Here is a 24,932-nt window from a genome sequence, read left to right on the forward strand (position 1 = left end):
TAAAAGTCATAAAAATATAGTCATACATATTACAAGTAATAATATTTGATAAAACTCTAAGAAAGTATCATAAACATTTTAGCCTTCTTATTTATAACTGTCTCTTTGTCAACTGTCTATTTGTGATGCAATTGTGAATTAAAAGCTCTGAAATCGAGAAACTCGATATATTCCGCATCATATCGCGCTGTGACATTATTGTATACAGCACGGTGCTGCTACGGTCGTTCAGCGGTCCCATCTTTCTCTCTCGCATTCATTAAAATCTTCCTAACATCTGTCGCGTTTCCATCCGTTAGATCGATCGGCGTGTCTCCTCCTATGGTCAGCCTGACAAAGAGATACAGTCAGTAACACGCCGATGATTTGTGAAACTGTCCGGTCAGCAAGTATGCCAGAATGTATATGGCTTCGCGCAAGCGCAACCCCTTTTTCCGGCGGCCCCATGTATTGACGCGGTGGTCACTAGCAGAACTAGAGAACCCTCACTGACCAGCACCCCTCTATTCCGTTCGGGCGTCCATGGAGAAGGCTGTATGTCTTACGGAATGCCTATGATGCTTTCTCGCAGCCCCTCCAAATCCTCCTCCGACGTCCCTTCCGTCCCGCCGCACGCCTGTGCATCCTCAACTTCCAAGCACTCTCCAGCACCCCGATTCCCCGAGTCACCCTCTCTATCTCTGTTTCTCTCTGGACCCCCGACCCCATCTCCTCTGACGGCCACACGCTCGTGACAAGTGCGAGGCGGCCATCCAATAACCCGCACCGGCCACTGGCCTCCTCGGACTCCCACCTTCGACGCCGCCATAACCAGCCAAGTTATTGAGGACACGAAGGAATTAAGAAACGAAAGGGGATGCGTCTGTCTGTTCCTATTCTTCTTCGCACTCGGTAGATGATGAATGTAGAAATACCGAGCATTTTATATATAACATTTTTTCTTCTATACAAAGAGTGATCTTCTTATAAACTTTGTAATCACGATAAATCCTAATTCCTAAAAAAATAAATGCGAAAAAATAAACATTTAATGACATTTAGTGACATTAAGAATATAATTTATTAGCACAGATATCCGCGCGTTATTTATTTAAAAAAAAACTGTTATTAATGTTTATTCTACATTTTCTTTTTAATAATAATCATGAGAGAGTAATAATTTATTAAATCTGTAACAAATTTATTTTAAAACTTAATCTAATCTATATATAATATAATGTTAAACGGAAAAATCCGTGAAGAATTCTTCAATAATTAATCAGACTAAAACAGAATAATCTATAGCACCAGCGTAATAATTACTTGAAATAAAGAAGAAATCGTGTCAGGAAAATTGGATAATTAGATGTTTTTTCAATCTTCTTCTGCAATCCATAAAAATACAAAATAAATGCATTTCAATTTTCATTACATACATGTACAATTTTACACGTTTCAATATTATTTGAAATGTATATTTAGTCATAATATTTAATCTAAAAGACGGATCAAGGTCTTTAGATAACAATATAGCAAATGTTGCGCAAGATTAATATGTCATCCCGATGTTTGAAAGTACGTTATCAAATGTCGAGTAAAGATCAGTTGGCCTACAGCCTTTTAGGAGTCAAGCTGCTATTATTAGGCAAGACTCATTGTAAACAATAATACGCAAAGAACAATCAATCCTTCACAATGTACGCTTCGAAATAACAGGTGCCCGAGTGCTGTACAGCGTTCATCCCGTATTCAGACGAATGGATGAACATCGTGTGCTGACGGTTATAGTCCGAAACGTTGGAGATGAGGCACATTTATATAGGCACGCACACGCGCAAGCAAGTCCAGTAGTCGGTCCAGTGGCCGTAGCTGCGGCCGGCAGCTGCGGGGGTGGCGATCGGGGCTTTCCCCCCTCGGACGTAGGAGGGTGGCGAGGCGTTGATCAATACGTGAAGATAGAATCCGATGCTACCCATCCAGCCATTCCGCCTCCCCCCTTGCCCCCTTCCCTCTTTGTCCCCTTGGTTCCTCTCCACCATACGCCAGCTCGACAACGCTACAACCGCCGCTGCCCGGTCCGGCTGAGGGTATCGCGGCTCAATCGACTGATTTGTCACCCACGCATCATTTTCTTCGAAGGAGGGTGGATTTCTCGGAGCTTACCGTAGAGTGCGTTCGAGCCTCGCGGCGTTTCCATTAGCGGTAAAACGTTTAATTTTACCTCAGTATGAATTTTACGCGATTTATCATTGGTACAATCAAATGTAATCAAACCGAATATAATAATTGTACTTATATATTATTTCATTCGTAATACTCAAACAAATTGTTGAAAATCCATTTCAGCTTCGTAAATGTTATACATCTGATGAATTTTAATGAAAGCTAGCTCGTATCCAGCTCAATAATGCGAATAGTAAACCCACTACAATATTTATAATGTTTAGAAGAATGAAAGTAGAACACATTTTATAGTTTATCAAGTAGATAATTTAAAATGTGTCGAAACTTTTTGTTTGTTAAAATGTGTTTTTATTTAATGGAGATAAATCAACTCGCCTTACGATTCGATTTGGTTTTAATCGCTACATTTTTTCGGCAACAAAGCCCCGCGCTTGCTCAAAATACGAGAAACAAAATTACTAATGCGATATTAGCATAGAGAAAATAACAGGTAATTTAACACGGAGGGATTAGTGCGATAGGAGGGTCTAGAATTTTGCAGGCAGGCAGAGGGAAAATGCCAGTCCGGTAACGGGGCTCGCTCTGAAAGGAAAGTTAAATCCCTTTACAGTTTATACGACGAACGCTGGTGTTCCCAACTTAGCTGGTTTAGGGTCATAAACCTTGCCCGAGCATGCAGAGGAAAACGCATTTATAACTAACGTAACTCGTATCCCGCTTAGCTAAATAATTAAAAGATACGGGAGAAGAGGGGGTTGCGTTCCACCCCCGCCGCCGTTAACATTACTACCATTACCGCCGAGTCTCAATTCCCTTCAGCTGTCAGCTGTATTATGTACCTTCATTACATCGTTATCATTGTTTCTGCTTCATGCCCAGGAAAAAGATATTCTTCCTGTGTATTTCACTTTTATTAGTAGTATATCGTTCTATTAAAAAATGTAGCAGTCAAAAACCTAAGATATAATTTTTGTTTACCTATATTTATATCTGGATAGTAAAAAGAAAAGTTCTAAAGCAATATTATATTAATATACAATAATTTTTTTATTTTTATAAGTAGAAATATCGCAATTATTAAAAAATATGGCAAAAGGGAAGAAAGGAACGGAAAAACTATTAATTGCTTGTTTTTTGTATAAACTGCATTAATTAATTTGTATATCATTGCCCTCCTATGTACACAAGGGATGATAAGAGCGAGCGGTCATTGGACCGTTGACGAGAATCGGTTTAGCGTGCCGCAGTGTAAGAGGCAGGGACCAACGTTAGCTTTATGTTAATCTCGGCTAGCGGCGCTGCGGCTGACAACGATGCTGTCGCTGTTAATATCGCCCGGTGACGTAGTAGTAACTAGTTGCCGGTATACCTGCCGGCCAAACTGCATTGCGTCGACACAGTCTGGGAGCGTACGTGTGGAGTATGCAGCCTGCCGCTACGTACTCTCTCCTATGGTGTACGCTTCGGGGGTGGTATCGCACGATATGGTGTGGCTGTACCACCGAGAGGGTGGCGACAGGGGTGGCAATCAATATGGGCCTCAACGCAAACACGGCGCCGCTGTTGTACTAACATCAAATAGGCGGATAGCGACCGGTCGCTCGCCTCGTGTGCATTGTCTACTCTACTGCTCTGTATAAACCGACCGCTTTTCGATATTTTTCGCCCGGCTGATCGAGTCGGGTTAACCGTCGCCGATCGTGCCGACCTCGATACCTGCAACCTTTACGCCTTCACACGAAGACGTTACTAACAAAATTAATCAATTTAAATAATGTTACTGGCGCATAACACTGAGATAATGAAAATCTAATTAACTCCTTCCTTACACAACATTTTTTCTTGAAAAATTATTATTTGACATTGGAGATAAGAAGAATACGACTCTAAAAAAAAGATTTTGCGCGTACACACAGAGAAAGAGAGAGAAAAGAATAGAGTAGAATTTATTATTATAGACGTGTCCTGTTATACACGCATAGGAAAAGATAATAACGAAATCAAAATTAATGGAAATATTTTTCATTTGCTTGTATAACGTCGATGAATGTACATGAACGAAAGCAATCTGCCGTGGATACGCTTTTGGAAAGCGAGGGGTTGGAAGAAAGAACAACAAGCAGCACGCAGTGAAATTCTGGAGAGCATCGCACAATAAATTCGAGGATTGCCGAGAACAAGAAGGCTACAAAATTCCGCAGTTGGAATTTTCTTCAACGAAGTAGAATCACGCGGGCCGCGAGTCGCCGCCGCTGCGCCGCGCTACGCTGCCCTCTTCTCCCTCGGCAAGGAGGAGCAAAAATTCGATGGCGGGAACAATAGCGAGAAATAAATTATGCAAGATTACAAAGAAGGTAGCACGGGTCGAAAGGGAAGGGGGGGACACTTTATATTATCCGGGGACAGCGGTAGCATAATTGCCACCCGGGCCACCGCCGTCCCTCGATCTTCCCCCCGACCGTCTTCTTCCACCCCCGGCAGCCTCTCGTTCCATGTTCCTCGATAACGCCTCCGGAAAAGCGAAGAAGACGAAGAAGTCCCTCGTTATGAGATGCGAGCTGGTTTCTTGCCCAGCTGTTTTCCACCCCCGCACCACCATTCTTTAGTAAGATTTCCCCAACGTAAACATCCCGGCTCTGGTTCCAGCCACACCACTCCACTCACTTCGCTCCATTCCGCTCGATTCGGCCTACCACTCGCACTTCTTCAATCCCACGGAATGAGCTACGCTTCGCGTCTCGCCTCCATCAAAGAGTACGCAAAACTGCATTTAATGCATTTGTCAGTAATATTTAATTAAAATTTCAATGTTTGCTTAAACAAGATGTTTCTGAATCAATATCAATTTGTCAATATCACCGATGTGTATAAAATTTTTTAAATAACTTTGTGATTATCACATTCATAAAATATATGCTCATTTCGGTAACTTAACAAGAGAAACAAATTTAACAATACATAAATTTCACGAATAAACAGATCAACTAATAATCACGTTAAAAAAATCTGTAATAAATTACGATTTATTCGTTCACGAATCTTTTTGCGTAATTTAAATTCGTGTAACTGTTGTCTCAGCATCCGTTGGTCTTTCAGTCAATTTAAATATTGAAGTCTTTTCTCTCTGAATATTGAGAACGAGTCTTCCGATTGAAGTTCTAGATGTTCTAGATGTTCAACTATTGCGACTCTTACTTTAACTAGCATAATAAAAACTTCTTATCAAAACCTCTTATAATTAACATTAAAACTTGTTATTTATATAATGCGTGACATCTTTATGTAATGCATAACTTCCGGGCACACATCACAATGAATTATTCTCAACGGAATTATGTTCAATGGTGATATTTCAACTTTTTAATGCAAAAACTAAAAAAGAAATAAAGCTTTGTACGCAGTACATAGGAATATTAAAGCCGGTTGTAACGATGAAGATAGTCTTAGGAGGACAAGGTTCAGGGTGATGGAAACGCAAGATGTTAATGAGGCCGGAGGGTTGGCATTCCAAGCGGCCTCTAAGACTTCCAAAGATTTCTCTCTGGTGACGTCAAGATTCTGATCCTCCACGAGTCTTCGTTCAATCTCGACGCGCATGTTTACTCTGAATTTAGTTTTTTACTATAATAAATTTATAATAATTCGCGAAGAACACTGTGTGATTTTGTACAATTAAAAGACATCTACAATACCGTATTCTATAGCGATCGTATGAACGATCTTTCATGTAATTTACGTAGACGTAATGTATATAATGCAGATTCTTGAAATAAAATTTTTAATAAGAATTATTTGAGTTATATGTAATATAAATAATTTTCTTGAAAAAGCAAGTTTATCAATTTCAATTAAGTCTTATTAAAATTATTCCATCATTTTAATATCGCCAGTAAAAATTAAATCATGAGAAATGCCTTGAAAATACGTTTTCATATACTCATAAAGTTTTCATACGTTTTCATATTCATAAATAATTATTACAAAGTATCTTTAACCATTTTCTCGATTAGAATCGCGTGCCTTCATTTTTTCGCTTTTTTTCCAAGCACAGTGGTGCGCGGTCGCTACCCCTCGTGCTCTTAAATTATTGTTGTTCGGGGTGGAGCATACAGCGAGGGCGTATCATCCAACAGATATGATAACTCCAGGCTATGTGGGTTGGCTCGATTCAACGGACCAATAACATTTCATGTCCTATTCATAACCAGATATCATAAAGTACCGCCCACCGAAAGAAATTCTCTTACGACTTACGAGACTGCGTTTCATATCGAGACTGCACTTACAATCAGTAAATTACGATATTCTTATTTATCCTAACATCGCTATTACTGTGTATAAAATACACATATTAAAATTTAGATTGGAATTTCTTAATTAATTTTAAACTTAGTCCGGAACTTTAACTTGTTTATTTCAGTGTTAATATAAATATTTATAATACTGTCTTTTCTATAAAAAGAAATCATTATTTAAATACTTTAAATAACATTTAATAAAGGTTTTACTTAATCTCGCTGAGATTTTGTTTTACGAAAAACAAAGAAAAGCCCTCATCTAATCGTGATCGGTATAGTAGGATTCTCCGTATTATAATTTTCTAAGAGTTCAAGAAGATTGCAAATGTCAGGTACAGCGGAACGCTTAAGACGTTTGAGCAGCAATGAGGGGGTGAATTGCGGTGAAAACGTTAGGTCGAAGCAAAGGGGGTATTCGCGGGAAAGAAGAGAAGTGGGCGGCGAGGGGGTTAAACCAAGAGATAGAGGGTTGCTGTCACAACCACGCCAGCCGTTACTTCTGCTCTGGTAAATTCTGCGCTCGCTAGAACATCGGATGATGTTCCGCCCATTCGTCTGCCTGCGATCGGTTTCTCCGATGCTTCAACGAACACTTTATAACCTCTTTTTTTTCTCTCTTCGCGGAGGAATCATTGCACGAATGACACTTTTCGTAAACGATACTACTCAAGTAAACAACGCATCAAAGATACAAAACATTAGCTAGAAACGATAAATTACAAAAACAATTTTATAATTTCTGTTGTAGAATAAAGATAGATGCGTATTATTTATAAAACGTGTACGTATAAAATAATAATTTTGTGAGTACGATTGGAAAAATAAATATATGCAATTATTAATAATTCTATAAGACGAATTTTGCGTGTGTGCATATCAATAAAAATATTAGAGTGCAAAAAAGAGGCACAAGACAAAAGAAGTTCCATGTATCGCGTAAGCACGACTAGGTATGAAATCTTGATTGAGCGCGTCGAGTGAAGACTCGGAAGCGCCGCGAGCAAAAACATCGGAGAAAAAAAGAAGCAGGCAGAACGCGGAAATTGCGGTGCGATCTGTTTCAACCTTGAATATCAGCCCCGCATCGTCGCCCACGAGAGCGTTCAGCCGCATCCCGCGTGGAATATCGCCCGTTTAAAAAGGGAAACGCGCCGCCAAGCGCACGAGAGCCTTTCCCTCCTCCCATACGGCGCATCAATTTATACGCAGCGTTGAGAAATCAAGCGAAGGAAGCCACCCCAAACCCAAACGCGCGTTGCTCTGCGCCATGCCGCGTTCTCGGTAAGCGGCCCCGTTTATACGCCGATAGGGATGAAACTGAGGGGTGGAAGCTTTGTTTTATACTTATACGAGTTTGGACTCGTGATGTATTCCGACAAGGAGCACGAGCGTGTCTCGATCGCGAAAACGAGAAAGACGAAACGTCGGAACACGGACACGTCGGGTAGGGAATGGCAGGGACGATAGTAGGGAAAGCAAACCGAAAGTGGTAGGAGCGAATAGATATCAAACCGCGATTGCCATTTTTACTTTCGCGATCCGGCACGCGCGGATCTCGCCCCCTTACCGGTCCGGTGGCAGCGATTTTAATCCGTATCGAGCGTCGAGCACGCTCGAAAGGGAGGGAAAAAAAGGCGCTAAAAGGACGCTGAGAGGGAAAGTGACGACGACCTTTTGCTTTTTCAATGATAGACTCGCATTTTTCAATCGCGCTAATGGCAAAAGTTTAAACCGTGATAATATTTCGCACGTTGCGATGAATATTACGGATTGATCGTCAATGGAGATTGAAGGGAACGTTATGCCAATGGTAGAATGATCGCGCAGAAACTTTCCCTCTTTCATGCCTCGTTCGCACTTATCGTAGGGATAACTCACTTCCTGTCACCTCGCATGGCGTTCCCTCTGGTACAGCGCTCTCGAGATTAAAAGAAACTCGTTCATATACTTCTTGCACTTGTGTATGTATTACATTATGACACGCACAAATATATTTAAAAAATATTATAATTGAACTTCGTTCAAAGTCTTCTCAATTTTGTATAAATATTTATAAGGGCTGGTAGTGCATAATAACGAACATATACATGTACATTCAAAATATAAATACGTGGAATTGAAAAGAAAAGTTGAAACAAATGTTTTCGTTAGAAAATACTTCCTTCGCGTTGAAATGAAAATAATCTGATCGGCACAGTCGGGCACGGCGTATCGTTCGGCAAATATTTCGATAAATCAGCGCGACCGTAGCGAAAAGCGGCACGGCGTAGCAGCAAGGTATACAACACATATCTTAACGTCGTATAAATCTCCCACTGGAAAATTACACCAATGCAAGATAGACGGAGAGATCGCGAAAGAAAAGATGAGATGGAAAGTTTGCATCGAAGGTGGGCAAGCAGAAGCGAGAGTAGGGGGTGGATAGAAAGCACGAGACTCCCCTCGATCGGTAAAGGTGAGGTGGCTGCGAGAGTAGAGGGCGAGGCGAGGCTCGAAGATCCCAGGTTGGGGTAAAGAGTATACTTCCCCTCTCCTTTTGCCATCCACCACCCCCGCTGTTGCCGCCTTCTCTTCTACCAATACCGCCGTCACCATCACCAGCACTATCCCAAATCCAGTAGTAGTAGCAATAACAGCGACAGTAGCAGCAGCAGTAGCAGCAGCAGCAGCAGCGCCGGCGACAGCGGCGGTGGTGGCAGCGACAACAGAACGCAGTAGCAACAGCAGCCGGCTGCGGAGGCGGCGGAGGCAACAGCGGCGGCGTTGGTGGTGGCAGCGGAGGTGGCGGCAGTAGTAGCAGCAGCAGCAGCAGGAGCAGCAGCTTTCCCCACTTCAGAAGAAAAGCACTTTCATAAATCTGCCAGCAGATATATGTGCGCACAATTTCCGAGATCCGGCCATTAAAGAGCCGCTCCTCGGCTATACCTCCCCCACCCCGTCCGTTTCTGCCTCTTCTATCGCTCTGAACCAACCGGTCCACCCTCCTCCTCTGCCACCCGTTACCCACCCCTCCCCCCGCCTAGCCGCCGAAGCGGCGTGGATATAATGCGGCCGGGAGCCTGAAAGTAATTCTCTCCGTGGTTATATCTTGATCTCATCCCCCACTCCGTTACCTCTTCCTCCGCTTCCTCTTTCTCGCGCAGCCACCCTCGGAGAGAAACCCTCGAAACCATTGCTATGAAGAATAAACAGCTAAGCAATGCCAGCGAGCCCGCGATCACCCTCCCCTTCCCGCCCACCTCATCTACCATTCCGCTCCTTTCCACCTGAACCTTCCCCGACTCACCCCGAGTCGAAAACTCAACGCGTTTAGATAACGTACTGAAATGCCTCACGGCACACTCCTCCGCCTACCCCACCTTCTTGCCCCCTTCCCACCTTCGTTTCCACCTCCGTGCGCCACGTGGAATTCACCCTTTTCTCGACGTTCACACAACAGTGGGGTGCCAGGGGGAGAGGGCGGAAGGGTAAGAGTGCACGGGATGAGTATGCCCCGGATATCCCGCGGCGTGGAGTAACACGCTGTAAACAGTTTACTTCTAAATCGGCGAGTTTGCTATATATTTTCAGATAGGGGCTGACTTATGCTCGCCGACGCCCCTGGTAAGCGTCGACCGTTTTTAAAGATTTATCTTGGCGCAATACGCCGACACGAGGGGCTGCGCCATTGCACCGAGCCACAAGCTTTCGCTTTGAAAACGTTCTTCCAGAAAAATCTTAAGAGCTGGCAGAGTTTCATTAAGATCCATAACCGTTAAGAAAAAAGATATAAATATTGTCGTGACTTCTTTCATTCAAGATTTCATCAAGAGAATAAAAGTGAGTCTCTACTATTGTTTGTTATGTTATTTCAGATATTTAATGTGTCTGAGAATGTGTCTGATTATTTGCTATATTTTTTATCATTCGCACAGTAGTTTGCCCATTTCAAAAGAAATTTACAAATGAATAAGTCATTTCTAAATAGGTTAGATTTGACATAAAAGTTTTCATATAATAAAGTCGATATATTATTCTTATCGTTATAAAGAACTTATGATAAAAGAAGCGTTTAATAGATATGTGTAATATATCAAAATTGTTATATTTTGTTATTGTATTTAACGTATTGTGCAATTATCATTTTAATATAAAAAAATGACAATAAAATAAAGAAAGTGCACCAAGATACTGAGTGTTTATCTCCCTAGTATGTCTACTCTGTGATAATATCTTTTATTTCTATCAGATAGGCATTTAATAACAATGATATTATACGCTCGATAATAGAGTCTCCTTCATCTACGTTCGTGATGGAACGATGGAAGTTCTTCCTGCGGAGGAAACAGATGAGCGTCTCAACTACGGCATATTATACAGATTAGTTACCTCTCTCGTGTTTGAAAAGGGAATATTATTTATCTCTGCAAATCCCTCCTCACCCTTAAGAAACATCCTATACCATACTCCAAGACAAATAACCCCTTTTTCCTTTTTTATATATCTAATACATCTAATTTATAATAATATTATCTTCGATTAAATCAAAATTGAGAATTCATTTTCATTATGGTGGTACAGATGAATACAAAACATAATGAAATTGAAATCTATCGTAATAATAAGATTATTCCAGTGTTTTTATCAAAAAGAATATAAGCCAATAGTGAGATCAATACAGTAATAATAAATGTTAAAAAGAAGAGTTAAAGGCATATAGAAAGGAAACATTAAGGCGAAGTGGCTATCCGGCTTCCGGTAACAATAAAATTTGATAAAGAAGGACAAAGTTTGCAATACAGCACTCTCGGCTCTCGTTCTCAACGCGACTATGGAGCTTCTGGACGTAGCAAAATAGAAGGAGAAAGCGGGAGTAAAAAGGTGAACGCGCTTCTATAAGCGCAGCGAGACACCGTTACCTCTAGTCGCAACTTTCAACACAGAAAAGGAAGTTTAGTCAGACCTAAATCATATTATTTGTCGTCGGATTCATCGCATTTTTGCACAAAATGGATTAATGGCTCATTTATACCAATGATATATATATATGTATATATTATTAAATTATTTATTGTAAACAACTATGTATAAATAACGAATAATTTGTGATATATTATAATTAATGCGAAATATGCCAAGTATTTTTTTACTAAATTTTTGAAAATTGAAATATTTAAATGTTTATATTTATCAAAATTCATTTACTAATATATAATAAAATTTTTAAAGAATTAATCAACATTTTTTAGTATACTGTAGTATTAAAATAAAAGAACAATATATAAATATATATATATATATCTTATTTGTACAAATATATACAAAGCTCTATTATTTAAGAGAGATAAGGGAAATAACATTTTTTACAGTTTGACATGTGTCGTTGCTCGCGAGCCGCTTCAACCTTGTAAAGAGATGCTCGAAACTAGACTGACCCAAAGTGCTAAAGACTATCTACGGGTTGGTAAATATGACTACCGCATACGACCCTCACCTGTTTCGTCGTCTGATCTCGGGATCTAATTCAGGGGAAAGCGAGGGATGGTAAGGAAACGGAGAAATACGGAAATGACGAAAATGAGAGAGAAAGAGAAAGATGAGGGGAAGCATAAAGCGAGAGAAAGGTAGACAGAGAGGGGGGTGAGAGAGAGAGAGAGAGAGAGAGAGAGAGAGAGAGAGAGAGAGAGAGAGAGAGAGAGAGAGAGAGAGAGAGAGAGAGAGAGAGAGAGAGAGAGAGAGAGAGAGAGATGAGGAGAAGGTGAAATACATCAAGATTGCATCCCCACTCAACATCGCAGAGGACGGGAGAGGACGTTCTCCCCTTCTCGTGGTCGCTGCAGGGGAACGTGAGGGAGATTGTAGGTGGATGAGGAGGTAAAGGACGACGGGAGGGTGGGTGACGGTGGTGGTTGTGGCTGAATTCAACGGGGTGTACCGTCTGTTGCCAGCCCCGCCCGTCATATTCCGCGAGGGCCAATCCCGCGAGCTCTTTTTATTAGATCCATAAATCCATCATATCGGCCTCACCCCATGGACCGTACGCCCTCGCGTATTCATTGGTCGGCATTATGATCTCACACCTACGAGATCGCGTGGGTTTATAGCGGTGCGCGGATCCAGATCCGTCGCGCCTTTGGCGCATTGCGGACTTTCCTTCACTCCGCCTCGTTATTAATATTGAATTTTTCCTCCGTGAGAAAAGCGAGACCGGGACGAGAAGGCTTGAGAAGCACCCTTCGAGGTGCGCCAAGAACTTGCTCGCGGTGGTGCTCGCGGAGGAGTGGTACGCTCTCGTGTGTAGGTGGGCTCCAAGGGGCACCTATGCTGGTGGGGCACACGAGATGCGCGCGCAAATCTTCCACAGCCTTTGCTGTGCAGACCACTGTCCACTCTTCGCCACCCGACGCGTTCTTTTCTCATCACGCGCCCTACGTTCCGACGGGACTGACGAGACGTTTCTGCCAGAGGGATCGGAAATTTGCCCGGTAATGCAACCAACACTACGACACGTGCGCTTAGCAGTATTTCGAACATATTATAGAATATTAGAAAAAAAAAGACATTTTGTCCAATTCTAAAAATTTTAGACCAATTTAGTCTATATCAGTAAAATAAGTTTGTTCTTCTTTATATCTGACAATCTCAAGAAAAGTTTCTACCGAGATAAGAAAATTAAACAAAAATGAATACAATATGATCATGACGAAAGTATTCATAACTCGAACATGATCACATTGTGTAAACAGGGGTGTTTCAGTTCCCAGAGGGCTAGTTCTCTTGTCCCCAAGGAGCCGCAGGACCGAAAGAAATCGACGATGAGCGGGAAGCGCAGGAGCGGGGAAGACTCGAAGACCATCAGACTGCTTGACGGACGCGAGGATCAATATCCTCCGATACCATACTCCGAAAGCTATATACGAACCCATTTCCACCGCCAATAAAACGCCATACCTACGTGTATTGCGCTATTCGGGCGATTCTCTTCCTGGCCTCCTATTGGCCGTAAAACACTGGTCGGCTGAAAGGTTGAATTTTATCGCGGGGAAAGAAATATCGATGTAAAGGAGAGCAACTCAGGGCGGTACAGTATGTATATATATATATATATATATATACAAACAGTCGCTATGTCTGTTGTGCGTTACGATAAATGTGTCGGTGAAATGTTTCGCGTTTTCCATGATCTCAAAATGAGAAAACGTAGAACAGTGTTTATATTCTTAAAAATGCTTGTGTTTCTAGTTAGAACAGCGAGACTAGAGCATAGAAACTAGTTCGTATAAACGTTTATATTCAATATTTAACAAGTTCGGTAAATAATAATTTCTAGTCAATTATATCTAGTAATATAATCTATGATAAATATGGATACCCGATAGTATTATATATAATTATATATAATTATATATAATTATATATAATTATATACATAGTAGAATATATATACATATATATTTCATGATACATTATGAAATTACAAGCGATAGTTATTTACAGAAAATTAATACAGATTAAAAACACACTGAAAAATTTTGGGCTCATGAAATGCGTAATATATACTCATAAAATTTCTTGTAGTCATATCTTAATCAAATAGAAGACAATATATAATACCTATTTATTCAATCACTCTCTCTCTCTCTCTCGCTCTCTCTCTCTCTCTCTCTGTTAAAATATTCGTGAAATCTAGTTTCAACCGCGAATACACCCAGATATTCCACAAACGGCATGCCGAGATAGAAAAATCTCGTGAATATGGATAAGACACGCTCGCGCGATCTCATTGGAAGATCCGCGGCTCCAATCATAAGACGTACCGATATCGCGTTACGCTATGATATGACATTATCATAACGCGGCCGGTTTATTATTGGTCGCGGGTGCGCCCTACTCTGCCTCCTTCGCTCCTTCCTTTCTTCCGTTCTTCCAGCCACCCCCGAGCCGTGCCTCGACGCATACGTTTCTCGGTTGGTGAGGTGGGGCTCAGAGCCCCCCTATCCGCTACCACCCCGCTGCCAACTGCCGCTTCCCCTTCTAGCCCCAACCGCTCTGCCGCCATCTCCCCGCCGTTCTGGCCACCCTCCACCCCCGCCCGAATTATGAGGATCAATACACGAGGAAGCTTGCAAGGGCAGCGCCGACGCTACTCGTTTGTCGACCTTCTTCGAGCGTGGACCTTCTTCGTCTCACTGGACATCCGTAGGAACGACGGCATTTCAGTCGCCAACTTCCTTTCCACGCACCATTTTTTTTATCCTAACATCCCATCCTTTTACACTACCTACACTTACTATCTACATACATGTAATGACATGCTCTTGCCTAGTATTCATTTTTTATAATAAATTTTATATTTTTTTCTCATTCCATTTATAATCGGTGAAACGTTGAAAAATTATAAAATAAAATTGTTAAATATTTTTATAAAACCTAAAAAGATCTTTGACCAAATTCTTCAACTAGCTTATCGATCGACCACCTTTGTCGGTCTCTTCGTCTCCCTAAATATTCGTACGAGTACTAGCATTGCTTTCGCCAGTTTCCTCACATGCGTAGTCAATGATTGTTTTACTCTAACATTCTGTATTCTTTACTTGCAGATATATTTTTATTTATGTTCTCTTAATATACTGTACTATAATTGTATTAATTTTGATTTTTTATGACATTACATATTTTTTCCATTATAGATATAATTATTTCAATGAAACGAAAAGAAATATTAAATTTGTATAGTTACATAAATAAAGGAAGAAAAAATTGAAAGAATAATAAAACTTGGTCTTTGACCATAGTGCAAGTATATATATTCAAATTTCATTAGTATTCTCATTTACACGTGACTTATGTTTCATTTATAGCGAAAAATGTCGAATTTTTTTTCATTTTTTCGATTTTAATCTAAGCATGCACAAAGATTTAAGATTTTTGCATAAAAATTTTGACAACCCTTGGACAACTCTTTCTGCTACTTTTTAACCGAGTATGATAATGATGATCAATTCACAAGTACCTGATATCTGATACTTTAACGTACAAATTGTTTTAATTGATTTAGTAGTAATTAGGTCAATGTAAACAATACTAACACATATGAAAACCTTTTCACATATGATTTCTCAGATACCTATTTCTACTAAATACAAAAATCCATTTTATAATATCTCTCTCAAAAAGTTGCGGAAGTACTGCTCATAATTTAATTCTTTTAATGGCAAATGAACAAAAGCTACCCTTTCCATTTATGCATAAAAATGTAGTCAAACAGCACAATTTCTTATTACTCAATTAACAACATCTGATTTGAATAAAACACATTAAATATAAATAAATAAATATTAATACGTCTTATTATATGTTCTAATCTTTAAATCTGTATTCAAGCATTGATATCCAAATATGTATGTGTGTATCTAGAATATTTCTCTTTCTACAAAAGTATTTTTCAGTAATATATTCTTCTATTCGATTTTATCGATATTACATTCATCTTTCTTTAACAAAAATATCGGAGTAATAAGTGAGGTTTAGATCGATTAAAATAATTAGAGATTGAAAATCAGATGTTTTTAAATAAACGAGATACTTAAACATCGGAAATAAACGATCATAAAGCCAAATTTTTCAATTAGTTTGGATTGAATTTGACTGAAGAATTTGAGAGCTTTAGGTGTAAAAATAACATTTACTTTTGCATTCTGGCTCTAATTGCCTCTCTTCTTTCTATTGCGATAATATTAAATAATCGTTGTAAACATAATCTTTAAAAATTATGATTAATAATTATGAAATTACGATTAATAATAATCTTTCTATAGCATCAAACTTCCTGTATAGCATCAAATGGCAAAACTTGCAAATACTATCGTTTATATGTACGCTATTGTAAAAATGACTTCAAGACCTTTCCTCCAGTGCAGCCTATTATATAAAGTGTCTACGAGGATGCCTGCATACAACAAGAGTAAGAGAGAATCGGATACACAAACTCGGCACGAAGCACCCGCATGGTCTCATATGTGCGTGGCTAGCATTATATCGCAGAACAATCGATACATACCGTCAGCACACGATAGAGCTCGAATTCCCGGCCCCTGTTGGCCGAACTAAGCCAACCGACCCCCGCACTGCCGCCGCTCAACGACCACAAACTGCCTAGTTCTCCGACATTCGCGTGTCACTTAATTTGCATATCTTACAAGACGACGGCCACAATTTCAAAACCGTTTGAGCCACCTGTTTTCTATATATCGCAGGGCATCCGCAAAAATATCTTGATTTCCACTTCTAAAGAAAGAGAGAGAGAGACTGCTCTATTCAGATTCCCCTTTACATATGATGTTATTTAGGTAATTGTAAAATCGCTTATATCTATCTCTGTTATACTAGAAACTTTAACGAATTTTAACAATCAGATCGGAGAAATGATTATATCCCATATTCATCAATATCTTTGTTCTCTACGTTTATTGTTTGTCCTAACACGTATCAACGTGCACAATGCAATAGTCGAGAGCATTTTCTCGGTTACGGATGTCTTATCCGTTACGATACCCCGTGTAGCATCCTCAGTCAAATGCGACGGCCACGTCGTAACCCGGAGATGTCGCGAAGAAAGCGTCGTTCCATAGGCAGCGTTTGGAAGGTGCTAGAGGATGGTGGTGGTCCGTCAGTCGGGCGAATGGGCGTAGGTGTTCGCTGGTGGTAGTAAAGTAGTGGAGGAAACGGGTGTAGGAACCGTCCGCGGGAAAAAGGAGAAAAGGGAGTGAATTTTTTATCGGTAAAAACTCCATTAGAGAGAGAGAAGCGACGGTGTTTGTTATTGGTCATCCTCGGGGAGAAGATGGAAGGGTAGGGTAGAGGGTCTTGTCCGGCGCAGAGATATCCATCGATCCGAAGGACGGTAGATCTGCCACCATCCTCAATTCCACCCCCTTCTTACATTCTATATCCTAGGGAGGATCCTCCTCCCTTTACCCACTGTCGGCTCCTATGAGGGTGAAATGGAGAGAGAAAGAGAGAGAGAGAGAGAAGGAGAAGGAGATAGAGATGGAGACAGAGATGGAGAGAGAAAGTGAGAGAAGCGTTCGTCCCTTCCTACGGGAGCTCTACGTACGTACGCAGGCAAGCATCTACAATGTTCCTTTGGCGCGGGTGGTATCAAAGAAATCAATTACCCAGCAACACACACGCGAGTCCTGCAGCCGATCTCCACACGGTCCACCCAACCTAGCCCGTTCTCCGCTCTACCCCTACTACGGAGAGGCAGTGCCGAGCACTCACGCCCTCTCTCCAGGCGTCCATCTTTTCTGGAGTGCCACCCCCTGCGTCTCACATATTTATTTTATACTGCCCGCACCTTGTACGACCATTCCACGGCCCCGGGATGGAATTCTTTATCAAGTCGCTCTCCCAGCGTGGAACCTCCGTCTATCGTTTCGACCGTACGCGCCACTCGATTGAATCGAGGCGATATTGAATTGTCGAACGTGTTTATTTTCGCGATAGCTACGCGCCAGCGTTTTGATTTTACGTGATCCAATCGTGATTTGCGCGTCATAACCCGCCCAGCTTAAAATTATTTATCGTTGAATCGTCAATAAAAAATATTATATGCTCTTCTGGGAGTAAACAAAATATATCCTTATCTTTGATATCTTCTCTAATTTTTTATATATTCTTTTTTTTATTCAATTGCACGTTCAAGTGTCACGGCGTATGCGAAAGCTTCGTGATACACTTGAGATCGGCGTCCGTTTATCAAATTGCGTATAGCTAAAGTTGGATCTCATGGCAATACATGGTATTAGTCGAAACTAAAAATGGTCCTTCGTAGTAGCGTCGCCTTCGAGAGACAGGCTCGGAATCAAATAGATTGAGAATGGACGGAGAATAGTGAGATCTAGGAGCGAACGAGAGGAGACAATGGTAATGGTATAAGAGGAGAAAAAGAGAGAAAGAGAGATAAGAAGAGAGAGAGAGAGAGAGAGAGAGAGAGAGAGAGAGAGAGAGAGAGAGAGAGAGAGAGAGAGAGAGAGAGAGGAGATGGGACAGGCAACAAAAAAGAGAAGGAAGAGAGGAACGGAGAAAAACAGAGCCTCAATGTGGCGTGGGAGGATAGAGGACGGCCGTCGGAATAGCCTCAACTGGACAGCACGTGGACGACTGGACTACCTACTTTTATATCGCTCGGGAAATAATGGGATTCCCATCATGAAGTGGATTTCCCTTGGGAGCCAGTGGACATCGATGCACCCGTCAAGAGATCCAACACCATCCGACGCCCGTATCCTCTATCGGTCTCCCGCACCCCCGACGTTCATCATTCGTGCCCTCCCGTACTCATTCACCTGTTCGGGAGCTCGCGTCTCCCCGCGTTACACTTCGTTGCGTTAGAAAAATGACCGAAGCTAAGTTCGGAGGATCGCATCGGTATCCCGCATTAATTTAACCGATAAAATTTCTCGTGTAATAAGTTCTTTTTTCTCTTACTCCTGATTTAGATGTGTCATCGCTCAAATTTAGAGTGCTGACAAATCAAAGAAACTGACCTAAAGTCTTGTGTTCACGATACTAGAAATCGCTCCGAGATTTCAGACGGAGAAAAAATTGGCCAATCATATTTAAATAATTCGGCCAATTAATCAATGCGATTGGTTAATTCTTTCTCCGTCCGAGGTCTCGGAGCGATTTCTAGCATCGTGGACACAAGGCTTAATAAAGGTACAAGTTACCTGAGTATTTTCTAAGCAATAATTCACAGATTTTAATTCAAGATTTAATTTATTCGTCGTTAATCAGAGAGAGATAGAAAGAGAGAGCGCTGTAAATAAATCTTTACACTATAACTGATTTTAAATTTTGCTGACAACAATAAATAAATTCCGTAAGATTGATGTAGCAAGCTTTCTTAATTTATGTTAATATTTAACATTTAAACATTTAATTTTAACACATTTAATATACACGGTTTTTTAATCATTTTCCCTCAATTAAAGTTTCATAAAAAATATACGCAAGTGTTAATACTTGCAAGTTATATAATTATATCCTCCTCGATTTTGATAAGCTTTGGATAGTATAGGATAAAATATTGTATGTGCACTATAAATAAAAATAAGTGTTATTATTAATATTATTGCTCTTATGCACGTTAAGAAGTAAAACATTCCTTTGAAAAAATTGACTTTAATGTTTCGAAACGTATATCGTTAGAACAATAAGATATATTTAAAAAAACGTTTTAAAGAAAGATTTTCTGAGTTCAAAATGTATTTAAATTTTTCAAAATATCTCAACCATTTACTATCGTTTTTGATAGCTTAAAAAAATGCTTTATTACAAAATGTTACGAAATTAAAGCTGGTTGAAGACAAATTCAATGATGTATAAAAAATTAAATATTAAAGTATACATAGATGTATTTATGTTTGTATGACATATATCCTATGATTTTTTAAATCTGCAAATTACATATTCATAAAAGTTTAAAATTACGATACAGGATCGTTATTATGCACTAGAGCCATTTCACTGCAAGCTGCTTATTCTCTCGAAAAAGATAATAGCAATCGATAAAAAAGATCTGGGAAAGAAATTCCTTTGAGTTACCAAGTGGATTACTTACCTTCGGGAAATTTATTGATCGAGAAACTAATAAAGTTACTAATTGACGGTAAGTAAATTTACAACTTATTGCGCGAATAGGTTCAAGTTTGATTGTATAAAAAAAATTAATTTAATATATTAATTGTATTAATTGAGAACAAGATACCGTCAAGTGTCTTCATATATGAATAAACTTTTATATCAAACATTTGATTTATAATTTGCTATTAATTTCACGATTAACAGTTTACTTCAATAGACAAGTAACTGTATTTCTGCTATTACCCTCTACCTTTAACTAATTATTTCTCTCATGATCTCTGGAATGTTTGTCCAGAGAGCCCAGTCAAATTTTCAAACGACGATTTATTCAAAGTTACAGGTTTCTCGAATGTCTCAACCACGAAGATCAATCTATTCTTGAGTCTTATTTTTATGATAATTTTACCAGAAATAAAATAATCTTCCATAAGCAATTAACGAATCATTTTCCTTCGAAAGTAAAATGCGTGATTCTTCAGATGCGAGTTCGATTTAATTCATGATTCTAGAGTTAATTCGGAATCTTTAGGAAACAAAAAAGCAACAGCGGCTCGCTGTTATCATCGTCAGAATACAGTCAGTGAAATCCCGCATATTTTAATCGCTAATGGCGATTTAGTAGCGTCAGTTGCGAGAAGCGTTGCGAGATCAAAAAGCGGCGTTCTCCGCGCTTTATGCGCATATGATAGATCGTATAATATATCAAATATATACTCGCTATTGAAATATATTGCGCGAACAATGTAACAAACGCTCGATAATTATTAAAGTGCAACGTGGAGCAACATGCCACATACCTTGATCGTTGCACTTTCGGGGCAAACGGGTGTCGAACGGGGATGCGAGGATGAGGCGAGAACCAGGCGAGGTCGGCGAGGACCAGGCGAGCCAAAGGAGGATGGACTGCGAGGACACCAGGAGATGGGTTCGCGCGATACCGGCATACTACCTACAATTTTAGACGATATGAACGTTCTGAGTACCTTACAGAGCACTCGCTTCTCCGTCTTATTAATGGCTCACATATTTCCTTCTCGGATAGCATCGGCCATATATACAGAGTTACAGAGCACTCGCGATTACTTCTCGCTTCTCGCGCGCAAAATGCGCTTCCAAACGGTAATCGCGGCTTGAAACGCGACATTCGACGAGTATGTACGAAATGACACGAACGACGCGGCGCGGCGCGTTCCGCAGTCGTAATGTCGTAATACCGGAATACGAAATCTATCGAACGGCGCTATCGATCTCGAAGTGTCGAACGGTCGAGGCATCGAAACGATCGACAGGCATCGTAGCCACTGTTTTTGTTAGGTTATGAGACAACCGTATTAAAGATGTTCAAACAGATTCTCCGATCCGGGCCCGGACATAATTTAAATCAGGTTTTACCGGGTAGGCAGAAACAGTTGCTTTATTCCTCTTCGAGTATTAGGAAACATTAACCTAGAAAAGCGGTAACTCCAGCTGTATATTGTTAACCTTCAATTTGATTGTAACGTTTACTGTCACTTAGCTGTAATAACGCGATGTCGCGTGTAATTGCATGTTAATATTTCCTAATAATATCTTTTTTTTTTATACAGCTACGTCAAAGAAGGCTGCCGCGATATGTACCAACGTGATTCAATGTCGGGACACTCGGACGTTTGGTACTGCCGCAGCTACGAAGAAATGGGATTTGTACAGCGCAGTCTGTTTAGAACGTCATCCGGTTATAACGCAGTCGATGCAAGAAATAGAACTGAAGTTTCATGATATGTTAAGGAAAGTGGAGTATGAAAATAGTCTAAAGTGCGATTATGAATTGAAAAAGGAAAGAGAGAAGCAGAAAAAGTCAACCGATGTGGACGACGCAGATATTTTAGTGCAAACTGCGCAGGACTTTGAGGATAGTTATCAAGAGGAATTTAAAAGTTTTAAATTTGCGCCAAGAGTTACGAGTATGCATTAATTCTTTCTCTATAAGTGCATAAGATAAAATCTAACAGTAAGAATCGAATATACATCTATAAAATAAATCATACAATATCAAAGTTTTTTTATGAAAGTGTTTCACGAAAGGAAGATTTATATATTATATGATTTAAATATATTTTTCTCATAAATGATTTATCTGCATGCGTTATTTTTAGAATTTGATGAACAAAATGTAACGTCGTCTTTAAAACGTAAATTGGACAAAAATTTGCTGTTATTGGTGCAACAGAAAGTAGGTGATTTACATTATTGGATACCTCCCCAAGATATTCGAAAGGAAGGAGAGACCATGAGACAAGTATGTATTTATAATTTCTCTCTACAACTAATTTTGCATGTGAATATCTTAATGGGGACAAAAAAATGATTTGAAAATATTCTTCATCAATTCTTTTACAGACTGCGGAGAGAGTATTACAAGATACATGTGGTGCAACAATAAAAGTGAAGTTTTATGGAAATGCACCTATCGGATTCTATAAATACAAATATCCTAAGAAGCTTTGCAAGCAAGGAAGTTATGGTGCTAAAATATTTTATTTCTTAGCCAAACATATGGATGGAGATATCACCAATAACGTAAAATACCAGTGGTTGGATCATGAAGAATTAGAAAAAGTATTACCTACTGGAATACAACAGAGTATTTCACAATTTATGTTTACGTAAAGAATAATATAACATATTGAACTCATTCTTTGATCTCTTATTATTAATATTGCCTATTATTACCGTAACATTAACATTATAAAGGACTCCTAATATCCTTTTTAAAGGAAAATATTTCACACAAACATTTATGCACAGTCACGATTATTAAATTTCATGTTTGATATTCTTTAACAAAAAAATTTTTTAGGCACATATTTTTCGTTACTAAAGAAAATATTTTATGCATATATTATTTTTAAGTAGTAGATTGATGATATAGAAACAGACAAAAATTAATTAGATCAATTTTATCAATTTTCTTATTTGTAATTAACATTATAAAAAAAATTATTAAAATAGTGTTTTATGTTAACGAAGTATATCTTACAATTAGAATCTCCCGGATCTCTTTCGTCCAGTATATTTGGAGTCATCTCTAACTTCTTTTCCTTGCCGGCGCCGCCTTTCTTTCTTCTCTAAAATCCAGTCCCTACTTTTCTTCAATGATTTACCCTTGGCTTTCTTTATGTATTCCCTATAATATAAAATATACAAAAAATTATCACAATTTTTGGAAGGTAAAAATATAGTTAGAGAAATATTTAAATTGCAAATTACAAAATACTAGATATAAACGGACAACGAGAGGATCAAACCTTCTTGAATTAGCGATGGTTTGTCTATCTTCGTTCTCTACGCCTAGTGCCTTTGGAAGCGGAGCAGCTCCTCCGGTCATTAAAACTAAGAACATTTTCTTTGCTTTTGCGCTATTCGGAAAATCGACAACCACACCGCCATAAAAGCCAGCTTTTGTGGCTTGTGCCGTGATCAATTCAACCTGTTCACTGTTCTCTGGATAGAATTGTAACACTGCTCTTGCGCTTCTTGACAGGCATGCATACAACGATGAGAAGAAACGATATAAACGTTTTGTAGGATTGTGCGAAGTTTTGTTTGCATAGCACAACCACTGAAGCGCAGAAATACTGACAGCCCCATCAAACGTACCAGCTTTAAATGGCAATCCTTGACCTATATCTCCCAAAATTAAGTCACCATCTGTTTCTCTTTCAACAGCTACGTCTAAAAATAATGTGTTAATATGATTTTATATATATATATGCATGTTACATATGCTGTAAAAAAATATTCTTAAAATATAACTGTATCGCACCATAATTAAAATACTTACCAAGCATAGCTGAAGAGATGTCCACACCTATCCATACGTGTCCCTGATCTTCCAATACGCTGCCACTGAGCCCTGACCCACAACCGATATCCAAAAGCAAGCAGCTCTGATCTTCAGGTAGCACAAGAAGTTCTATAGCACGTTCACACATCTGTACTTGGATTTCTATTATACGAGAGCTGCAAAAACATGGATTTTATTATGAAGATATAGTAAATATCTAGGTAATTCGTATAAAAATTTCATATAAACATACCTATGTGTATATTTATTAGCTTCTGTATAACCATAATACTGTCATAGGGAAAAAAAAGGAATTAGCTTCTATCTTGGTTTATTAATATATTTTTTAACTTGTAAGTACCATATATAAAAACCATATAAAAAAACAATTATGCAAGTCAACGAAGTTTATAACTTACCACCTCAGGCGGTGCCATACGCTCTGGACGCTTAGACATTTTGATTAATAATATTTATTTGTCTTCCAATACAGTTTCTATTTCCTTTTATATCTGTTCTAAGCTCTTTTGTCCCATTAATGGATAAATGATTTGGCAAACCTCTGATACCAAAAATAACCTCATTAAGCATCAGTATTATTGCACTATTATTGTACGATTTTCTATTGAACACGTTCTAGCAATTCGCCGACTTACAAAAGGCCCGATAAATTAATATGTTTTCCAGCATGCCACAAGTACCTTTAATAAACGGCATGAACGCACGTGTGTCTAGCTCACAAACGAAACCTAACCTAATCCTCAAACAGTTGGCCGCGAGTTCTTTTTATTTGTACTTTCTGAACGCGCAGTTCTCGTTGTTTCTCTTTCTAACATCCGAGTAGTATATAAAAATCAAAGTATTTTATTTCAGAAAGTACTAATCAAATATAAATAAAACAGACTTAAAATATACTATACAAAAGCATTAAAAGATACTTTCGAGAAATTAATTGATTTTATCTCTAATGTACAATTTACAATAAATGCATGGCCTTCCTTACATAAGACACACGT

General features: G+C 39.3%; 2 protein-coding genes across 3 annotated transcripts; one reads left to right on the plus strand and one right to left on the minus strand.

Moving 5' to 3' along the window:
* The first annotated feature begins 21,309 nt into the window (after positions 1-21,309).
* On the plus strand, positions 21,310-22,764 carry Mrpl46 (mitochondrial ribosomal protein L46). Its single transcript, XM_071710902.1, has 4 exons — positions 21,310-21,485; positions 21,677-22,033; positions 22,226-22,368; positions 22,470-22,764. Exons 1-4 carry the CDS (start codon positions 21,428-21,430, stop codon positions 22,737-22,739), a joined length of 828 nt encoding a protein of 275 aa, XP_071567003.1. The 5' UTR covers positions 21,310-21,427; the 3' UTR covers positions 22,740-22,764.
* On the minus strand, positions 22,756-24,893 carry LOC139775125 (18S rRNA (guanine-N(7))-methyltransferase). Of its 2 annotated transcripts, none has more exons than XM_071710901.1 (6): positions 24,618-24,893; positions 24,336-24,478; positions 24,170-24,207; positions 23,914-24,092; positions 23,378-23,804; positions 22,756-23,256 (listed from the first exon to the last, which is right to left on the minus strand). In XM_071710901.1, exons 2-6 carry the CDS (start codon positions 24,372-24,374, stop codon positions 23,112-23,114), a joined length of 828 nt encoding a protein of 275 aa, XP_071567002.1. In that variant the 5' UTR covers positions 24,375-24,478; positions 24,618-24,893; the 3' UTR covers positions 22,756-23,111. The 2 variants fall into 2 exon arrangements, with proteins under 2 accessions (XP_071567002.1, XP_071567001.1); XM_071710900.1 differs by having other exon boundaries at positions 24,573-24,892.
* Between the last annotated feature and the right edge of the window lie 39 nt (positions 24,894-24,932).

The sequence above is a fragment of the Temnothorax nylanderi genome, unplaced genomic scaffold (genome assembly GCF_030848795.1).
Source record: "Temnothorax nylanderi isolate EJ_2023f unplaced genomic scaffold, tnyl_v1.0 TNYL_tig0093_pilon, whole genome shotgun sequence".
In the NCBI taxonomy this organism is placed as follows: Eukaryota; Metazoa; Arthropoda; class Insecta; order Hymenoptera; family Formicidae; genus Temnothorax; species Temnothorax nylanderi.